Source organism: Orbicella faveolata, unplaced genomic scaffold (genome assembly GCF_042242905.1).
Source record: "Orbicella faveolata isolate gen_17 unplaced genomic scaffold, um_ofav_v1 contig_24, whole genome shotgun sequence".
NCBI lineage: Eukaryota > Metazoa > Cnidaria > Anthozoa > Scleractinia > Merulinidae > Orbicella > Orbicella faveolata.
This window is the reverse complement of record NW_028301552.1, coordinates 7,277,946-7,295,547: the sequence shown is the minus strand read 5'-3', so window position 1 is coordinate 7,295,547 and position 17,602 is coordinate 7,277,946. Positions and strand designations below refer to the sequence as shown.

Here is a 17,602-nt window from a genome sequence, read left to right as displayed (position 1 = left end):
TTAATCATAACCAAAACCTGTTTTGATGGTTTCTTATTGTTTCTGTTTGTTTGGTGAGTTTGCAAAAGTGTTTGAAAGGAAAGTCTGACGCGTACAATTAGCTCATTTGCATAGTGCAGCTCGTGCACTTTCAAGCCCGAGTCGGTGTTTTCAATTGTCAACAAATCTTGACAAAGATTTCTTTCGTTATATTTTGTTCTGAGATGATGCAACAAATTTCACGAACGCAAAAAAGGCTACTAACATCATGTGTGTTTCTTCAACATAAGCATAGTGAAGTTTTACACTGCGAAAATGAAAATAGACAAGGAGTTTTGATAACTCGATCAACAAAATCGAAATCGTTATTCGAAGTTGATTAAAGAAAGCGTCATCGTAACTTTGCTGATTATTTCTGCTTTATTCACATCTTTTCAGCTTAGCTTTTAATATGTTCTCAAACATTTATCAATCTTAAACATATTTAAAAACTATAGAGTTATTGTTTGAGTTCGATGCATGCTTTCACACGAAAGTGCGGCAGAAGTACAATTTGTCATGTTTACTGACTGTACAAAACACACATCGGCGGGCGCTCTCATTCATCGACAACAGAGAATTTACTGGATTTTTACGCGAATAAAGCTTAGCAGCATCTACAGACGTAAATTTATTGGGTCTTGATGAAACATTAAGCGTTGCTTACAATTCAAGCGAAACTCAAACTAGCAATTATTTTGTTTAGTTTTCATGGTCACTGCGCTTAGCTACACTTAGCTAGTTCACAGGCATGCCACTGAAAGAAACATTGAATATACCAACTAGACAGAATAAGCTTAAACATGCATCCCAAATGGCAAGAGACGGACCAGTTATGTATTTACAAGCATGACCGAGGAACTCCAGCTTAGCGTTCAGAGAGGGACTTGAACCCGCGACCTCCGGATTTCAGGTCCGGCGCCCTCATCACTCGACCACGCTGCCTCCTCGACTTCGTATATTTTTTCACGCTAATTGGCAAATATACTGCATGAAAATGGAAGTCAAACTATGTAAAATGCAAACGGAGAGCTTTAAAACCATCGGCTATTTGATATTTTTGGCATTTTTAAAGCTCCTGAAAATAAAAAGTGGGTGAAATAAAATGTTTAATGTCGAATAAAAACCTTTATGGGCGTTTCATTACTTTGAATTTTTCATTATTTTATGAAAAGTCATATCTAGCATAGTTTTATAAATCTAATAAGACCCGGCTTCGTTCAAAATATTATTACTCTCTTTATCACTGCACTAAAATGTAACCCATGGCTTTGATGTGTTTGTCTCCATTATCTGGTGAGTGTGTTGCCTCGTTTCCACACGTGTTGGAGTCATCATGGGCTCCTCCTGTACCAAACCCGATTCTGGAATCACAGGTGTTGCAGTCGTTTTCCTGGTTACTAATGTAACCAATTCTCGCTTTAGTATATGAAGTCCCAGTACTCCTTGCGTTGAAGCCTTCTGTGTTACAGTTGAGCTGCAAAGATGCCTCTGAACCAATCAGCGTCTTCCACGTGTTGCGACTCAGTGAGGTGGCGCGGTATTGCCCATCAGCGATCAGTGAGTACAGAGAGTTGGCCTGCTTGTTGATGACAATGAAGTTGATCTGTTGGCCGATCTTCATACCAAGACAGATCTTGGAGATGGATGTGTTCCAGTAGGTTGGTAACTTGGTCTCTTGTGAGTCAAACCCAGTCTCCCCTCCAGGAAGGTTGTATTCATTCTTATCGCTCCAGTACCCCGAGTCGTAGTGAAAAGTGTTCTAAAAAGAATGAAAAAATATATTTTCGAAGGCTTTTCTAAAATTATCCAGAAGATAATCAATGTATATTTTTGTCAGTACTGACTTTTCATTCCGCCTGATACGTTTTGGTTGAAAAGGGTCTGCATACGAGCCATGTGGCCCATTAGGCCAGCGTTTGTCCCCTGTTGTAGTGACTAGTGCTATTTGTTACTTCCCCTGGATGGTATGCTAGTCCATCACAGGGTTATCCCCCATTTATACACTTGAGTGGAGAAAAGCACCATGACAGTGCAATGTCTTGCCCAAGAACACAACCCAATGTCCCCGGCCAGGGCTTGAACCCTGACCGCACGATCCCAAAGTCGAATGCACTAATCATGAGGCCACCTTGCCTCTCCATAAGTTATGGTTATATGGTATTTTATTATCAGATTGAGCCAGGGACGTAAATATACAATACTGACAAATTCGTTGATATGTCCAATGTTTTCAAGATGAAACTAACCAAACACTCAGTGGTTGTGGCCTTGGATTCAGATTTCGCTGAAAAAAAGGCGTCCAAATATCGATATTATTGCTTAGGCCGGTAAAGCTATTTGCTTTCTTTAGCTAACTTCCAGTTAGCGAGGTTGTTCCCAGACAGCGTTGAGCGGATTACACTTCATCGTCGAAATGTAACTAGTTTTGCATTACTTCGCTGCACGATTGGCTTAAAAAGACCCCGCCCCACTTTGCCATCCAATCAGAAGTAAAAACCCAAAACCAATCGTGACGTTTGACGCCTTTATTTTGATTGAAAACTCAGTGGAAAATCTCAATTTTTGAAATCACCATTCTGCGCTATACAACAGCTGATCAGTAAATACCATACCTTGTTGCCGTCCATCTTCATGACCGGCGTCCATGCTCCATCGCCACATCCAAAGTCTCCCATGTGACACAGAACGGTAACTGCTTTTGAATTAAACCGGAGCAAAACCAGCTGACTGGCGTTCCTGCTGTTGGATATTAAAAATCTGTGAGAACCAGAGATGGTACTGTTATTGTAATGGATTGTTAGTTTTAGAGTGAACATTTCTACGAGGCGTAGATTGCATTCATCTTGACATGATGCCATCATATGCATGTGACCACGCGACATTGGAGGTGATGAATTGTGGAAGCCATAATTCACACTTCCAAATGTTTTATATAGATTATTAGTATTAATCTACTAGCCTTCTATCACGAATGCCGTTCTCTAATTGGCTACGCTACTCACCATCTATTCTGTTGTAGATAGTGAGAAGCGTGCTAGTGTGCGCTATTTAACAAAGTTACGGCCGCGTCTTGGCGTTTTCAAAGTGTCTGTCAACAGGATTTATATAAAGTTTTGAACGACTGGTAGATTTATACCAAAACAATTTCTCGATTTCTACGCATGATAGTTGATGAGGGCGTAACCCTCGTCAACTATCACGTGATAAAAATCTCCAGCTCATAATCTAATTGTTTAATAGAAACGTTAACTACAGCGAAATAACCAGTTGTTTTATGAAATCAATCACACTTAAACCGACGACAAATTAGCGACCATTTTAAATTTCTTTTGTTGGCTAGTTACGCCCTGTCCACACTACGCCAGAGAAATTTGAAAACGGAGCTTTATTTCTAGAGTTAGGCTAACCGTCTCCTCTAATGCGGAGAAATTGTCCACCGAGAGCGAAGCCGGAGGAATTCAAAAACGACGGCTTTGCGTTTTAGCGTAGACGATAAACATTTTGAAAACGAAGCTTTTCGGAAACGATAACAAAATACGCCGTTGTGATAAGTTGGAATTTACGTTAATTTTGTTTTAACTCCATTTCAAGTGTTTCAGGCCCCGTCCACACTGCGCGCCGGAGAAATTTAAAACGCAGCTTTATTTCTTCCGTTAGGCTTTATGGGCTACCTTTTACACTAATCCGCCACGAAAACGAAGCTTTTCAAAATCGCTCCTCAAACTGGAGCAATTTGAAAACGCCGGCTTTGCGTTTTAGGGTGGACAGAAAACATTTGGAAGATTGAGGTTAACGAAAACGATGGCAACACGATAATCGTGCGATTTGCTTGCCCGCGTCTTCCTCAAACACATATCAAAATGACGGACGAAATGGTGCGTTTTCCATTTTTTTTTTTTTTTCGGGGTAATATGGACGGAAAACATTTGTTGTGTTTTCCGGGTGAAAACGCCGTTTTTCAATTTCTCCGGCGTAGTGTGGACGAGGCTTCAAATACTTCAAGAAAAATTTCATCAAAGCAACTATAAAGCGAAGAAACAAAAAACAAACAAAAAAAAAATCGTAAAGGATTCGATTTGGATTTTAAATTCTGTTCGCGCAGCCGCGTTTATTTTCGCAAAGCTTGTTGAGAAATGATGAAGTCATTAAGGCGCTTTCAAAATACAGCATTGCGTGAATTTCGAGATCTGAACGTGCTTCTAATTGATATCATCTGGCGGCTTTTAAAATTTACAGGTTCAACACGGAAACTTCTCCTTCGTGGTTTCTCTGACTGAACAATGGCATAATTATAATAAACTATGACGCCAAATTCACAGGCAACTAAACACCACTCCGTATCCGAACCACTTCTAGAGATATAGACTCAAAACTCAAGGAAAAGTTGAAAAGAACCTCTTAGTATGTTTTTTTTTTGGTTTGTTTGTTTTTTATGTATTATTTGAATTCCGGCCAAGATCGTCTTTAAGATGAACAGGTTTTGCTGTGCACTAATTAAACTGCACTTTTAAACTCTAATTAACTTTCCATCTAAAAGTAGACAAATGAAAGAAACAAAACTTTTAATTATTTAAGACTAATTTCCATTCAAGATTCAATCAACTAACGCACCAAACGCACCAAAATTTGAAAACGCAACAATCATTGGTCGTTTTGGATTTGTGTTTAAGGGATATCTTCCCGCAGAGAAATATCATGGTTATCGTAACGTCATCGTTTTCAAAAAGCTCCGCTTTCGAAACGTTTTCAGTCCACACTAAAGCGCAAACCCGACGTTTTCAAATTCCTCCAATTTGAGGAGCGTTTTCGAAAAGCTCCGTTTTCATGACGGACTAGTGTGCACGGTAGGCCTGACCGTAGTAGACTAGCTGTTCACAGCCTCTCTATTTACGCTCTCGAAAGAAAAAGCGAGCGAAGGGAGCAAGATGCACGCGGGGTTGGGAGGTATGTGGGGTTTGCGAGCGAAACAAGCTATTTATCTCCGTCCTCACCCCCTACCCAGTCATATTCTCCGTTTTGCACTGGCGTCCAGTTCTCTCGCGATTCTATCGGCGCGCTCAATGGTTGAATAAAAAATACGCGAAAATAGAGGGCTGTGAGCAGCCTAGACCGTAGAAATAAAGCTGTGTTTTCAAATTTCTCCGGCTTAGTGTAGACGCTGCCTTCACATGCTGGGGCTCTACTACTGTGTATCATAAATCCATGCTTTCAAAAAGGATTCATCGTAGAAACAAAATAAAACTAAAAAACAGACAACGACAGCAAAAAAGACAACAACGAGGTAATCACTTACTTGCTTAATTCGTACGCTTTATCGCAAGAGTCTGCAACAACTGAAAAAGCGAAAAACATTGCCTCGTCAAGGATGAATAAAACAAATTAAAAAATTTAGTCACTTTTATTAGTCTTCCGGGCTAAACTAACTAAAAAAAATAAATAAATAAAAAAACCGTGAAAATTTTGAAACGAAAAATTTCTACTAATGGCAGAGTCAGAATGGAACCAAACTTTTATAGCAAAGTTACGCTGTTCTTCTATGAAGGTGACAGTACCGCCTGGTTAGAACACAACTTGGAAAGGCCGCTCAATTGAATAAAAGGGGGATAAGCAAAAACATTATAGTGTTGTTAATTCAATGCACCTTTTTCACAGTATTCTCCGGCGAAGTTGTTTTTGCAATGGCATTTAAACTTGTCGTGTCTGTAGCTCGGCAGACAAGTACCTCCATTTTGACACGGCGAGGACGAACAAGGCGACTGCAGGAAAAAAAGCATATTTAGTCTGCCATTGACCGCGAATTTGTAAATACTGTAGCTGTGTTAATGGTGTCTTATGCTCATTCGCCATCATTATTTCAATCGTGAAGGAAAATCTTCTACGTATTAAGGAACTAAAAAAAATCTCACCACAATGGAAAAGTGATGCGAACTCTTATTTCCCCCGTGGTCTTTGGGGTTTCTGTATTTATCAGAAGAAAGCAGCTCGCACCAAAGTACCCCGGTAGCTCCTTTGGAGGCGGCCATGTTATAGAAAAACACAAAGGATTGCTGAGACATTCAAAGGTGCAATCAAAGATGTCGTACACGGTGAATGTTCCAACTCGAGACACATTCAGAAAATGGAACTCGTCTTTTATAAACACATGCTGTCGGACAGTTTCTGAAACAGAATAGGCATCCTTGACGAGTAACCCTGCGTTTGAAAAAAAATAGATATCAAACTGAGAAAGTGAATAGCATTTTTGAACTTTGTTGGTTTACTGGTTTTTAAAATGAAAGACATGATATCTCCCTTGTATGTTTTAAAGTAATTTTATCAAGAGCCAAACAATCCGCTTCTAAACCTCTTTCTCGTTACAGTTATGTTCTCCGACCTATCATTTTTTTTTTTTTTTAAACGACCTCTGCTTGACGAGTAGGCGAAAAGTTACACTGATGGTGGGCCACTGAACCCAAGACTGTTTGAAGCTTTAAACTTCGAAAATTGGAATACTTAGTAAAGTCGCACACGCTTTTAACTGGCTTCGGATATTCAGTTAACGTAGACATTTATTACACCCAATGGTAGAGCGAAACACGGTAAAAGACGAATGTGATGAACCAAAGACGAACCGAAAACCAGAGACGCTCGCAGAACCCAATGACGCTACTAACTGAAATAAATTACACGCGAACCGAACTTATAGAGTATGCAAATGAACATAACATATACAAAAGGGCACAAAACAAAAGAAGCTAATTACGCAAAACTTAACACCAATCACGAAGCAAGAAGCACGAACAAATGTCACAAATTCTGGCGCCTACATTCCGGCCCCTTAAATACGAAGGTGTAAACCGTGTATTTACCAACGAAACAAACAGGCCCAGAATTACTTAAGTAATTAAAACGTAAAGCGGTAGTCACTTAAAGTCTAGACGCCTTAAAATATCAACAAAAAATACTGCTATGAAACGTCTTTTCGAGTGTTTCCCTTGAAGGCAAGTCACACGATCTTTAGCAGTCACGCAAAACAGCAACAGTCACGGAACTTTCGGTCCAAGCTGTTCAATTGACTGTTGTAAGCACAGCTTCCTGATAGGGCGTTTCCAAGTCAAAGCCTCTAAAGATGCTCTAAACTTGCTCCAATAAACAAGGTTTGCTGACTGGACGTTCCAGCATCGACTTCTTTGTTATGACCTTGACACGCCGAACGAAACCGCTGCTATTAGGGTAAACCTCACTGACTCGACCAATCGGCCATAAATTCCTAGGCGACTGCACATCCACAAAAATAACGGTGTCTCCTACTGAGAGATTCCTCCTTGGGCGTAACCACTTTTGGCGCTCCTGCAACAACGGAAGGTACTCTCTTTTCCATCTATACCAGAAGACGTTAGCCAAATACTGAACTTGCAGCCACCTCCGCCTTGAATACAACTGATTTCTTTCGAAGACACCTGGTGGAAGAGAAGCTTCCTGACGTAATAACAATAGATGATTCGGTGTTAAGGGCTCCAAATCTTTCGGGTCATCAGAGACTGCAGTTAAAGGTCTGCCATTGATGATGCTCTCGGCTTCACACATTAGAGTTTGAAGGCTCTCATCGTCGAACGTTTGCTCTTTGACTAGGCTTCCAAGGATCTTTCGAGTGGATCTTATCATTCTCTCCCAAGCGCCGCCATGATGCGAGGCCGCCGGTGGATTGAAATACCACTGGATGCCTTTCTGTAAGAGCTTTTCGTGGATCTTGGCTTGGTTCCAGCCTTCAATCATGACTCGTAGCTCCTTTTCAGGCCCTGTGAAATTTGTTCCATTGTCCGAACGTATCTCTTTCACTTGACCTCTTCGGGCAATGAAACGTCTAAGTGTCAGGATGAAGGAATCTGTGTCCAACGTATATGAAATCTCCAGAAGAACAGCTCTTACAGCCAAACAAGTAAAGATAGCTCAATAACGTTTGACCATACTTCTGTTTTGACGAACAAGAAAGGGACCAAAATAGTCTATTCCCACACAAGTGAAGGGGGGTTGATCTGGGGTCACTCGAGGGCGTGGCAAATCGGCCATCTTTTGCTCTCCAACAGCGCCCTGACGCCGTCTGCAACCAAAGCAGGATGCAAGTACACTTCGCACGGTAAGATTGGCACGGATGAGCCAAAATCTTTCTCTCAAGAGGGACAGAACATATTCTCTGCCAGAGTGACCACTCTTCTGGTGAAAGTGCTGGATCAGAAGCCGGACGAGAGGAGAATCTTTGGCAATAATTATCTGGTGCTTCGAGTCATCATACAGAGGTGCTCTGCTTAGACGTCCACCGGCACGAAGAAGACCGTTCACCAAAATCGGGTCCAATTTTGCAAGGACGCTTGACTTCTTCACACAGTTCCCTTTCTCGATGGCTCTTCTCTCTTCTGCGAAGGCACGACTCTGATTAAACATGATTACTTCTCTCTCTGCATCATTTGTCTCTGAACAGGTCAAAGGTTCCAAACTGGCTATCTGGGAGCTTCCGTCAAAGGTGTCCTGCGTAGACTTTCGTTTCCTGGTAATAAATCTCTTTTGGCACCGAAGACAAAGCGCAATGAACTTCAATAACTTGAGCCAGGATGAGAACCGCTGGACCATAGAAATGACATTGGACTGAATCTCACTCGGACGCGCACCGACAACAAAGGATTTTGACTCTCGTTTCACCTCCGGGTCATCACCAGACAGCTCTGTACTGTGTTTTGGTAGGTTAACCCATTCGGAAGGAGGATTTAAAAGGAAATCCGGCCCCTTTATCCAAAGGTCATTTCGAGTGAATGCATCTGCAGAAGTTCCTCGTGAGGCATCGTCGGCTGGATTGGACTTGGATTCTATGTATCTCCATTGTGAAGGACTCGAGTCTCCTCTAATGATAACAACCCGGTTAGCGACGTAAGCGTGGAAGCGTTTTGACTCATTCGCAATGTAGCGCAGGACAGTCATGCTGTCAGTCCAGAAGGTGATTTTATCTATTGGAATTTCCAGCTCATTCTTCAGCAACTTGTTTAAACGAACTGACGCAGTTGCGGCTGCTAATTCCAATCTTGGAATACTCATCTGCTTCAAAGGGGCAGGGGGGATTTTCCTACCAGAAAGGAGCAATGAGCCTGACCATCTGAATTGACTTCCCTAATATACGAGACAGCTCCATAAGCGCACTGGGAAGCATCGCATTCAAGATTAAGCTCCTTCACGTCCTTGGCTCTGTCTTCCGGTGGAATGGACTCTAAGACTTGTCGATCAGTGCTTGCCCATTTGGTCAAATTGAATCCGCCAATCAGCATAAGTTTACGGAGATCAGCCACATGCTTGACTGCTGCAGAACTCGACGATAAGGACTTCAGGCAATCGTCAACATAGAAATTCCTTAGGATCGTATTAGCCACGTCGGGTGAGAATTCGTGCTTGTGGTCTTCCGCATTCCGTCGCATGGCAAAATTGGCACAACTCGGCGATGAAACTGCACCGAAAAGATGAACAGTCATTCGGTACTCTTCCAGCTTCTTGGTGAAGTCACCTTTGGGCCACCAAAGGAATCGCAAGAGATCTCTATCTTCTTCCGGAACGGGCACCTGGTGAAACATTGATTGAACGTCAGCCATTACTGCAGCTGGATCCTGGCGAAAACGAATTAGCACACCAACTAGACTGATGGTCAGGTCTGGTCCTTGGAACAGCTCGTTGTTTAGAGACGTCCCATGAAACTGGGCGGAACAGTTGAAAACCACGCGTATTTTATCTGGCTTCTTATGATGGTAGACAGCGCGGTGTGGAATAAACCACACCTTACCATCCGATCTGTTCAGAACGTTCTGGGGTACCTTCTCTGCATAACCCTCACTGATAACCTCCTTAAGAAAAGCAACATAGTCCTCACGAAGTTTCGTATCACTGGAAAGCTTGCGTTTGAGGTAAGAGGCACTTCGTTCAACTTGACTCCTATTTACTGGCAATTTCACGTTGCGGTTCCTTAACGGTAGTGAAACCTGGTAATGAACATCTGCACACTGCACAACCGAGTCCTCTACAATGTTCATAAACTTGAGGTCATCCCTTGACATACTTAGACCATCGGAGTAAGGTGCATCCACAAGATCAGTACAAGCTGCACACATAGGATGAGTTTTCTTAGACGTAATGAAGAAACTAGAGCAAGGTACATACTTCTGCTTTCTCCCAGTTGGACCATTAATGACCCAGCCGAGGTCAACTCTGGTTGCATATGGGCCTCCATCAGCAGCAGGGATTATTTCTCTCGGCTGCAAGGCTTCAGGAACATCGGCTCCAATCAATAAATCCACTCCGGAATTCAGATTGGATAAGTACACATAGCCTTGAAGGTGCGACCATCGCTCGACATCCTCTTGCTTTGGGATTTCGTCCATACCTACGGGCATAGCTGGTCTGGAAAGTACGTCAGGCAGGAGGATGGCAACATTTTCGTCTAGATCAGATACCACCAGGTCGTTAACGAGAGCAGTGTCTACAACTTTACTGCTATCCATGGTGGTTAGCTTTAGCTTCGTCCTCTTGCTGACGACCATCAGACGCTCCATCAGGCTAGCTGAACAAAAGGTGGAATTGGGACCATTGTCGAGTAACGCATAAGTTTCGGTGCACAGAGGACTGCCTTTAACTTTAACCTTTACAGCCACTATAGGCAAGGCAGTAACGGGGGAACCTTCCATCGTGGTTAAGCCACAGAAGTGATCACCAGTGCTCTGGTTCGTGTTCTGGACAGTGTTCGACTGCCTGTTCAAAGATTGAGGTCTGCCTTCTCCACACTCAGTTCCAACAGAGTCTTGTTGTGTTCTGACTCCAACAACAACTTCCGGGGTACTTGGATACAACACAGTGGCATGTTCCTATCGCAATGATTGCAGGGTTTCTTCTTGTAGCAACCTTTGGACTGGTGGCTGCCATTCAAGCAAGAGAAGCAAAGCCGCTGCTTCATCACGAAGTCGCGCTGATCAGCATCGGACACTTTGGCGAAACTGGAACATTCAGCGAGAGTATGATCTGCATTGCAAAAGGGGCACTTCTTCTGCGAAGGGTTAGCTGAGTTGGACGAATCACGACTGGATGTACTGAGGGGCTTCTTGTCAGTAATGGTAAAGAGGGCAATTTGCTTGTCACCACGCTTCTCAGATTTAGATCTCAGGCCCCTGTCCCTGTTATTCTTCTTTTCCTTTTCCAAGAAAGGGAGTTTTCCAAAGACTGGATTGGACAAAGCATGCGCCTTCTGCTCAACAAACAGGGAAATGTCATCAATACAAATGTCTCTCCCTTCGGTGTTGAGGATTTTGTCGGCGTTGTCACGCCAACTAGCTTGCAGCTTCGGAGGAAGTCGCTCGATAATCTTCCGCATACAATCCGGGCTTTCAAACTTGCTGGAGTAACCAATAGCTTTAAGAGTATTCGTACAACTGGCCAGCAAAGTGGCGAAACCTTCTAGAGCTTCGGCGTCTTCGGCCTTAATAGCAGGACCATTCGTCACTTTATCCACATAAGCCATTGCAATTTTATGCTTCTGACCGAATTTACTCTCCAAAGGCTTCCTTGCCTTTAGGTAGCCTGCTTCAGCGCTTATGTAGAGACGGCTGCGCACTAACTCCTGAGGTCTGCCAGCCGTATGCTGTTTTAGGTAATAGAGACTTCCGGCATAATCGGACGCTCTAGTCTCGATCACAGTTTCAAAGGCACGAATGAAGATACAATAATCCAGCGGGTTGCCAGTAAACACGGGTACACGTCTCCTTGGGAGCGAGTTTCTTTGCTGTTGGCTCACAAACTCTTTCATGACGCGATTCTGTTGTGCGAGAATATCATAAGCCATGTCGCTCAGTCCAGATTTCTCGAAACCCGAGCTTGAACGGCTTGCAACAATCGCCTGGTCGATAGCCGCCAAATTGACACTTGCTTTAACTGATCCTTGCTCGTTTTGTCCAGAAGGCACAATCTGTGAACTTTTAATGTCATCGGTCCACGTGACCTTGGTGTTGGAGGACACATCTGGAACATCAATACGAGGGTTAGAGGCCGGCACTATGTTTGGAACAAAGTTTCCTGCTTCTGCTTGGGCATAAGCTTCTTCTCTAGCCAGAGCCTTAGCGTATTCCGTTTTGAGGTTCAGCTCATCTTTCTTCAGCTGAAGCTCGTACTCTTGACGTTTGAGGAGTAGCTCCGTCTCCTGAAGAGAATGGCGCTGATTTAAAGCAAGTACCTCGGCTCGAAGTTCGGCGATGCGGGCTGCCTCTTTGGCTCTTGCAGCTGATATAGAGCTTGTTTTGGAGAGCCTGCTTGATCTAGATCCACACTCAGAGGGTTTAGGCTTGTTTCGTAGACCAATTCCAACTTGAGAGGCACTGTCATCGGGCGTTATCAGGTTATCCTGAAGATTTGTTCCCGTAACCCGTAACCAATCGTTTACCGTTCGACAGAAGAAATCCAAACTCCTTTCGATTTCAGCGAAATAGACCTCTGATTCTTGCTTTTGACCTTCGTCAGTCAAAGCCGCATGATACGCGTGCTGGGCTTCAGCAAACTTGCGAAACAACGACGTAATTTCCGGCAGCTTTATTTTCACTGCTTCCAAATTGCTTTCATCGGTTAGAAGGTTGTCAATCTCTCTCCGTTTAGCAGATAAAGAAGATAACACTCCTCCTCTCTTCTTTCTTAGTTCTCGAATTCGTTCAAGTGACACTCCTTCGTGATCCAAAGAAGAGTTAGGTTTACGAACACGTACACTTGTGCGTTGAACAGGTTGACCGCTCTTCCCTGCAGAATCGGACAAGTTAACATCCGCAGCGTCGGAAGACATCCTGATAGACCATAAATACAAACCCGATTCGTCTTTTACGCACAAAGTCGCACACGCTTTTAACTGGCTTCGGATCTTCAGTTAACGTAGAAATTTATTACACCCAATGGTAGAGCGAAACACGGTAAAAGACGAATGTGATGAACCAAAGACGAACCGAAAACCAGAGACCCTCGCAGAACCCAATGACGCTACTAACTGAAATAAACTACACGCGAACCGAACTTATAGAGTATGCAAATGAACATAACATATACAAAAGGGCACAAAACAAAAGAAGCTAATTACGCAAAACTTAACACCAAACACGAAGCAAGAAGCACGAACAAATGTCACAAATTCTGGCGCCTACACTTAGAATGAAAAAGAAACAAAATTGTACGTGTCGGCAAAAATAGGGTCGATTTTTCAATTTCACCCAAATTTACAATTGCAAAGCTCGGTGCAGGCCAGGAGGTTTGAAGCGGCAAGACAAAAACAAGGCAAACTAAAACAAGCTAAAACGTTTATGAGTTTTGAACATTAAAGCACAGTCTATTTTATTGCGCTTCTCTGAAAATGGCCGTGGCGACTTTCATTTGTAGTCAAAAGTCAATATTATGTTAAGCCACCTGCTAAAGATAGATAGATTCTTTCCAGCCGCGTTGATTTCTAATTTTCTTCATTTATCATGTTTTGAAAATTTTTACTTTTTCTGACAGTCGATTGTTTTTTTCGAATTTCACTAGTTACCCAAGTAATAACAGCTGCTCACTTTCCTATGTTATAAGAATCGTTAAAATAATAATTTACCATTGCAACGTCGAAATTTCGACATCAGTTAGATACCAAATTTCATTGATACTCCGTTTTTGAACGCTAAAGATTGTGACAGAACATTACTCGAATATGAGTAAGTGAAAAGGTTTCAAGAATTACACCGTTTTCATAAATTTGCGACATTTTTGTTCTACATACAGAATGGCCCAAATTTCCCTTTATGTCTTTAGGATGGTGTTATTTCAGGAAAGGAAATGAACTTACTTTGTGCCAACTCTGATATCACGGCAGGCGAAACAAATAGAACGACCCAGATGATAACAAACAACATAGTGGAAAAGATAATCATTTCTGCGAGAACTGCAATAACGTTTTAACTGCCACTGAACCCGACGAGGTTAGCTCACTTTACGAGCAGAACGAAGTTTGAGGTAAATATTAATTCTTCCCGCACCAGTAAATCATCTTCCTGTCTGTTTTAACCAATCAGAAGAGTTTATTTGATGACAACTCGTAGCGTCCATCAGTCAATGCGTGCCATGGCTGTTTTTTTACCTTCGTTAGAAGATGATTTCCTCTTGATGGACAATCGGCAGCTTTCCAACAAGGAAAAATATCCTATGATTAATTATTGATTAGAGCTCTTAACAGCATTTTTTAAATGCAAGGATTTAGTTTCTGAAAAAAAAAATATATATATTTCTTCCAACGTCTTGCCCTTCAGAGTGATCAAAATGGTTATTCTTGACTAGTAACCTAATAACAGCATTATCTAGTTTAAGATATTGCATTTAATGCTGATATATAATATAAGTGACAATTTCAATGCGGACTCCCGAATAATCAATTTAAGAAAAAAATTAATGAGTCGTGAGTAATGTATTCCTGTTTATGGATTATGTTCTTTGAAATGTCTGAGCTAGCACATATTATGTATTGAGACTAACAGAGGGGACTAATAAAACTTAGTCGTTGCGATAAGTTAGGATTAGATCTTTTTTTTTGTGTGCTATTTTAAGCCCCGTTGACACTTCGCCGGAGAAATTTGAAAACGCAGCTTAATTTCTACGGTGTAGCTTGCCGTCTACACTAATCCACCACGAAAACAAAGCTTTTCGAAAACGCTCTTCAAACCGGCGAAATTTGAAAACGCTGGCTTTGTGTTTTGGTGTGGACGCTCGTGGGAGGTGGGCAAAGGCGGATTAGGGGACTTCCTGTCAGGGTGAAGTACAGTGGGACTTAGGTCCCCGGGCCACTACGGTAGCTGTGAAGGCCTGGCAGGAACCCTGAACAAACTAGCTAATAGGGGCTCTGGCAAGTCTGCAGAGGGCTAGTCACCCCCTTAGACTAATGAGCGACTACAGACACCGACACGGGAAATTTATAGTGCAAGACGACTGGTCGCCAGAAAGAGGACCACTCCTCGGATGGTAGCTAGTATTACGCTCCGTGAGCCGAACCCCCCCCCCCCCGCCCCCCCGCCCCTTCTTTTCTGGGACCTAAATTCGTAACCAGAATTGGCTGCTGGAACGTCAGAACGAAATGGACTTGCATTGGACACATACTGAGGAAAGACCCCAGCGACATTGCTAAAGAAGGTCTATTCTGGACACCAGAAGGGAAAAGACAACGGGGAAGGCCTAGAACAACCTGGAGGAGGTCAACGGAAAAAGAACTCGAGACCATACACTTGACCTGGGGTGAGATCCGGAAGGCGGCACAAGATCATTTGCACTGGAGAGAGACTGTGAAGACCTTATGCGTCCGTTGACGGAAAACATTTTGAAAAGGAGCTTTACGAAAATGACTCTGACATCACGACAATTATGTGATTTTCCTGCCCGAGTTTTCCTTAAACACAAATCCAAAATGACCGGTAATTGTTGCGTTTTCAGATTTATCCGGCGTATATCGTGAACCGGTAAACATCTGATGCTTTTTCAGAGCAAAACCGCCGTTTTCATATTTCTCCGGCGTAGTGTGGGCGAGCCTTATTTGAGCCAGACTGAAATTTCTCTTAGTTCGAAAGACAGCGATAATTTTCTTGACGCTATGAGCTCTGTCACGATCATTGTGGTTTGCCGAAAGCGAGGACAACAAGAGGATACAAGTGTCAGCCCGGTTTGCTTTCTTAGTTAAAGGGAGCAGCTACTAAATGCGTTGCTACTCTGTGACAGGAATGCGAAAGAGCGACAGAATTTTCTTGAATATCAATTTGTTTATTCCATCTTTACTTGACTTACATGTAACATTAATTCAATCTTAGTAGCAGTAGCTTTTTTCATTTACAAGAATAAGAGGGGAACTGCCTATATCCTGTCTTAACTTAATGATAATTGCCTTCTTTCACCTCCCAGACTAAGGTGATTCCTAAGCCTGGGAATTATATTCCTTTTCTTATCGTACATAGAGCCCCCAAAAAGTCAGTGTTTTAATTTACAAAGCAACTGACATGTGAACGTTTTTACAGTTACCGTACAATTCTGAAAGAACTCCGGGCATGAAACAAGGGCTGATTCTCCCGCGTGCCCAAACTCTTCATTTTCAGCCTTTTATGCATTTTAAATTTTATTCCACTAGATGCTTAAAGCCTGGTTTTCACTACGACAATAACACAAACACAAACATAAGTATAACGGTATTGAGAACGTCCATGACACAAGTATGGGCACAATAAGCAAAGCAAGCGCTTTTTTTCTTCTTTAGCTTGTGCTTATGCTTAATAATTTAAGTGTCAAGTGAGAACACGCTGCTGTAAGCACACACATACGTACGTACGTACAAAATTATCTTCATATTGAAGGAAACCTAAAGCTAGTAGTATAGTAAGATTAACAAAAAAAACACCAAAGAGATAATAATAAACAAGAAAATATGATCAGGATCATAATCTGTTGTATGTAATAAACCATAAAGAACCAAAGATGGTTGAAGATGGAAAAGCTGAGCACGGATTAGTACAAGCGACGAACTTGAAAAGTTTAGGCTAAACTTTTCTTATAATATACTCCTTGGAGGTAAGCAACGTAAAAGAGGGTGGCAAAGGTGGGGTACCAATCACGCACCACGATGAATTTTTCTATTTAATCACGCATCACAGAGAAGTTTTTTCACCAATCACGCGTCACATAAAAAGAAGTAGGTACATCACCAATTTTACTTCCTCGACCCTAAGAGCGTCGTTTAAAGAAGAACTTTGCCGATTCAACCACAAAAATGCATTGGCAAATATATGATCTCTCACGCGAAAACGTTCCTTACGGTATCTGTTCGAACGACTGATCATGAACGCATGGCAAGTGGACAAGCCTGCGAACAGGCTCCCAGCGAGGGCGGAAAAGAATCCGGCGGGGGGTGGAAAAAAAAATCCGGCAAGTGATGCGAGCTGTTAATCACGAAAAAGGAATTCCGCGAATTGTGCTAGGCTGTATGGGTATATGTGGGGGATTAATGAAATGTAGGCTGTGTAGGTATATGTAGGGGATTAATGAGATATAGGATGTGTAGGTATATGTTGGGGATCATGAATGAAATGCAGGCTGTGAGGGGATATTGGGAGGATATTTAGGGGGATGGTTGAGGAAGAATACTTGATTATATATCCAGGAGGTACTGTTTTAAGAGAGATCAAGAGAGATGTGTATATTGCGGTGGAGTTAACTGGCCACCCAACCATCCGGGTGGTGTCGCACTTATAAAGCGAAAGACCAAAAGGCTTGGCTGTGAGCCAATGAGAAAGCACTGACATCATAGCCAAACTGGACAAACGAGTTCCTTACACCGGCTGAATTTGATTATTCAAAATGGCGGACATACCTTAATTTAAGGTTATAATATGCTAATTTGCAAAACATTCTTTATATGCACGCTTATGTTCTGTAACGGCTTTGTAATTTATGCTATACACACAGTTATATATTAAAATACGCGTTCACCGTGTGTATCTTGAGTCATAATGACCAGATTAAGCCTTGATTGATGACGTTCGTTTAA

General features: G+C 42.4%; 4 protein-coding genes across 7 annotated transcripts; all 4 read right to left on the bottom strand.

Moving 5' to 3' along the window:
- Positions 1 to 380: 380 nt before the first annotated feature.
- Positions 381 to 14,374, bottom strand: LOC149110155 (putative skeletal organic matrix protein 5). Of its 4 annotated transcripts, none has more exons than XM_089292209.1 (6): positions 13,874 to 14,374; positions 5,928 to 6,213; positions 5,663 to 5,777; positions 5,315 to 5,354; positions 2,634 to 2,778; positions 381 to 1,780 (listed from the first exon to the last, which is right to left on the bottom strand). In XM_089292209.1, exons 2-6 carry the CDS (start codon positions 6,075 to 6,077, stop codon positions 1,262 to 1,264), a joined length of 969 nt encoding a protein of 322 aa, XP_089148335.1. In that variant the 5' UTR covers positions 6,078 to 6,213; positions 13,874 to 14,374; the 3' UTR covers positions 381 to 1,261. The 4 variants fall into 4 exon arrangements, with proteins under 4 accessions (XP_089148335.1, XP_089148337.1, XP_089148336.1 ...); XM_089292211.1 differs by having other exon boundaries at positions 2,634 to 2,757; XM_089292210.1 differs by having other exon boundaries at positions 2,634 to 2,760; positions 13,874 to 14,373.
- LOC149110158 (uncharacterized) lies at positions 7,135 to 9,087 on the bottom strand. Its single transcript, XM_089291578.1, has 2 exons — positions 7,971 to 9,087; positions 7,135 to 7,886 (listed from the first exon to the last, which is right to left on the bottom strand). The coding sequence occupies exons 1-2, from the start codon at positions 9,085 to 9,087 to the stop codon at positions 7,135 to 7,137; spliced, it is 1,869 nt and encodes a 622-aa protein (XP_089147704.1).
- Positions 9,093 to 10,718, bottom strand: LOC149110157 (uncharacterized). The gene has a single exon (XM_089291577.1). It carries the CDS (start codon positions 10,716 to 10,718, stop codon positions 9,093 to 9,095), a length of 1,626 nt encoding a protein of 541 aa, XP_089147703.1.
- On the bottom strand, positions 10,787 to 13,198 carry LOC149110156 (uncharacterized). Its single transcript, XM_089292196.1, has one exon. It carries the CDS (start codon positions 12,848 to 12,850, stop codon positions 10,787 to 10,789), a length of 2,064 nt encoding a protein of 687 aa, XP_089148322.1. The 5' UTR covers positions 12,851 to 13,198.
- Positions 14,375 to 17,602: the final 3,228 nt, after the last annotated feature.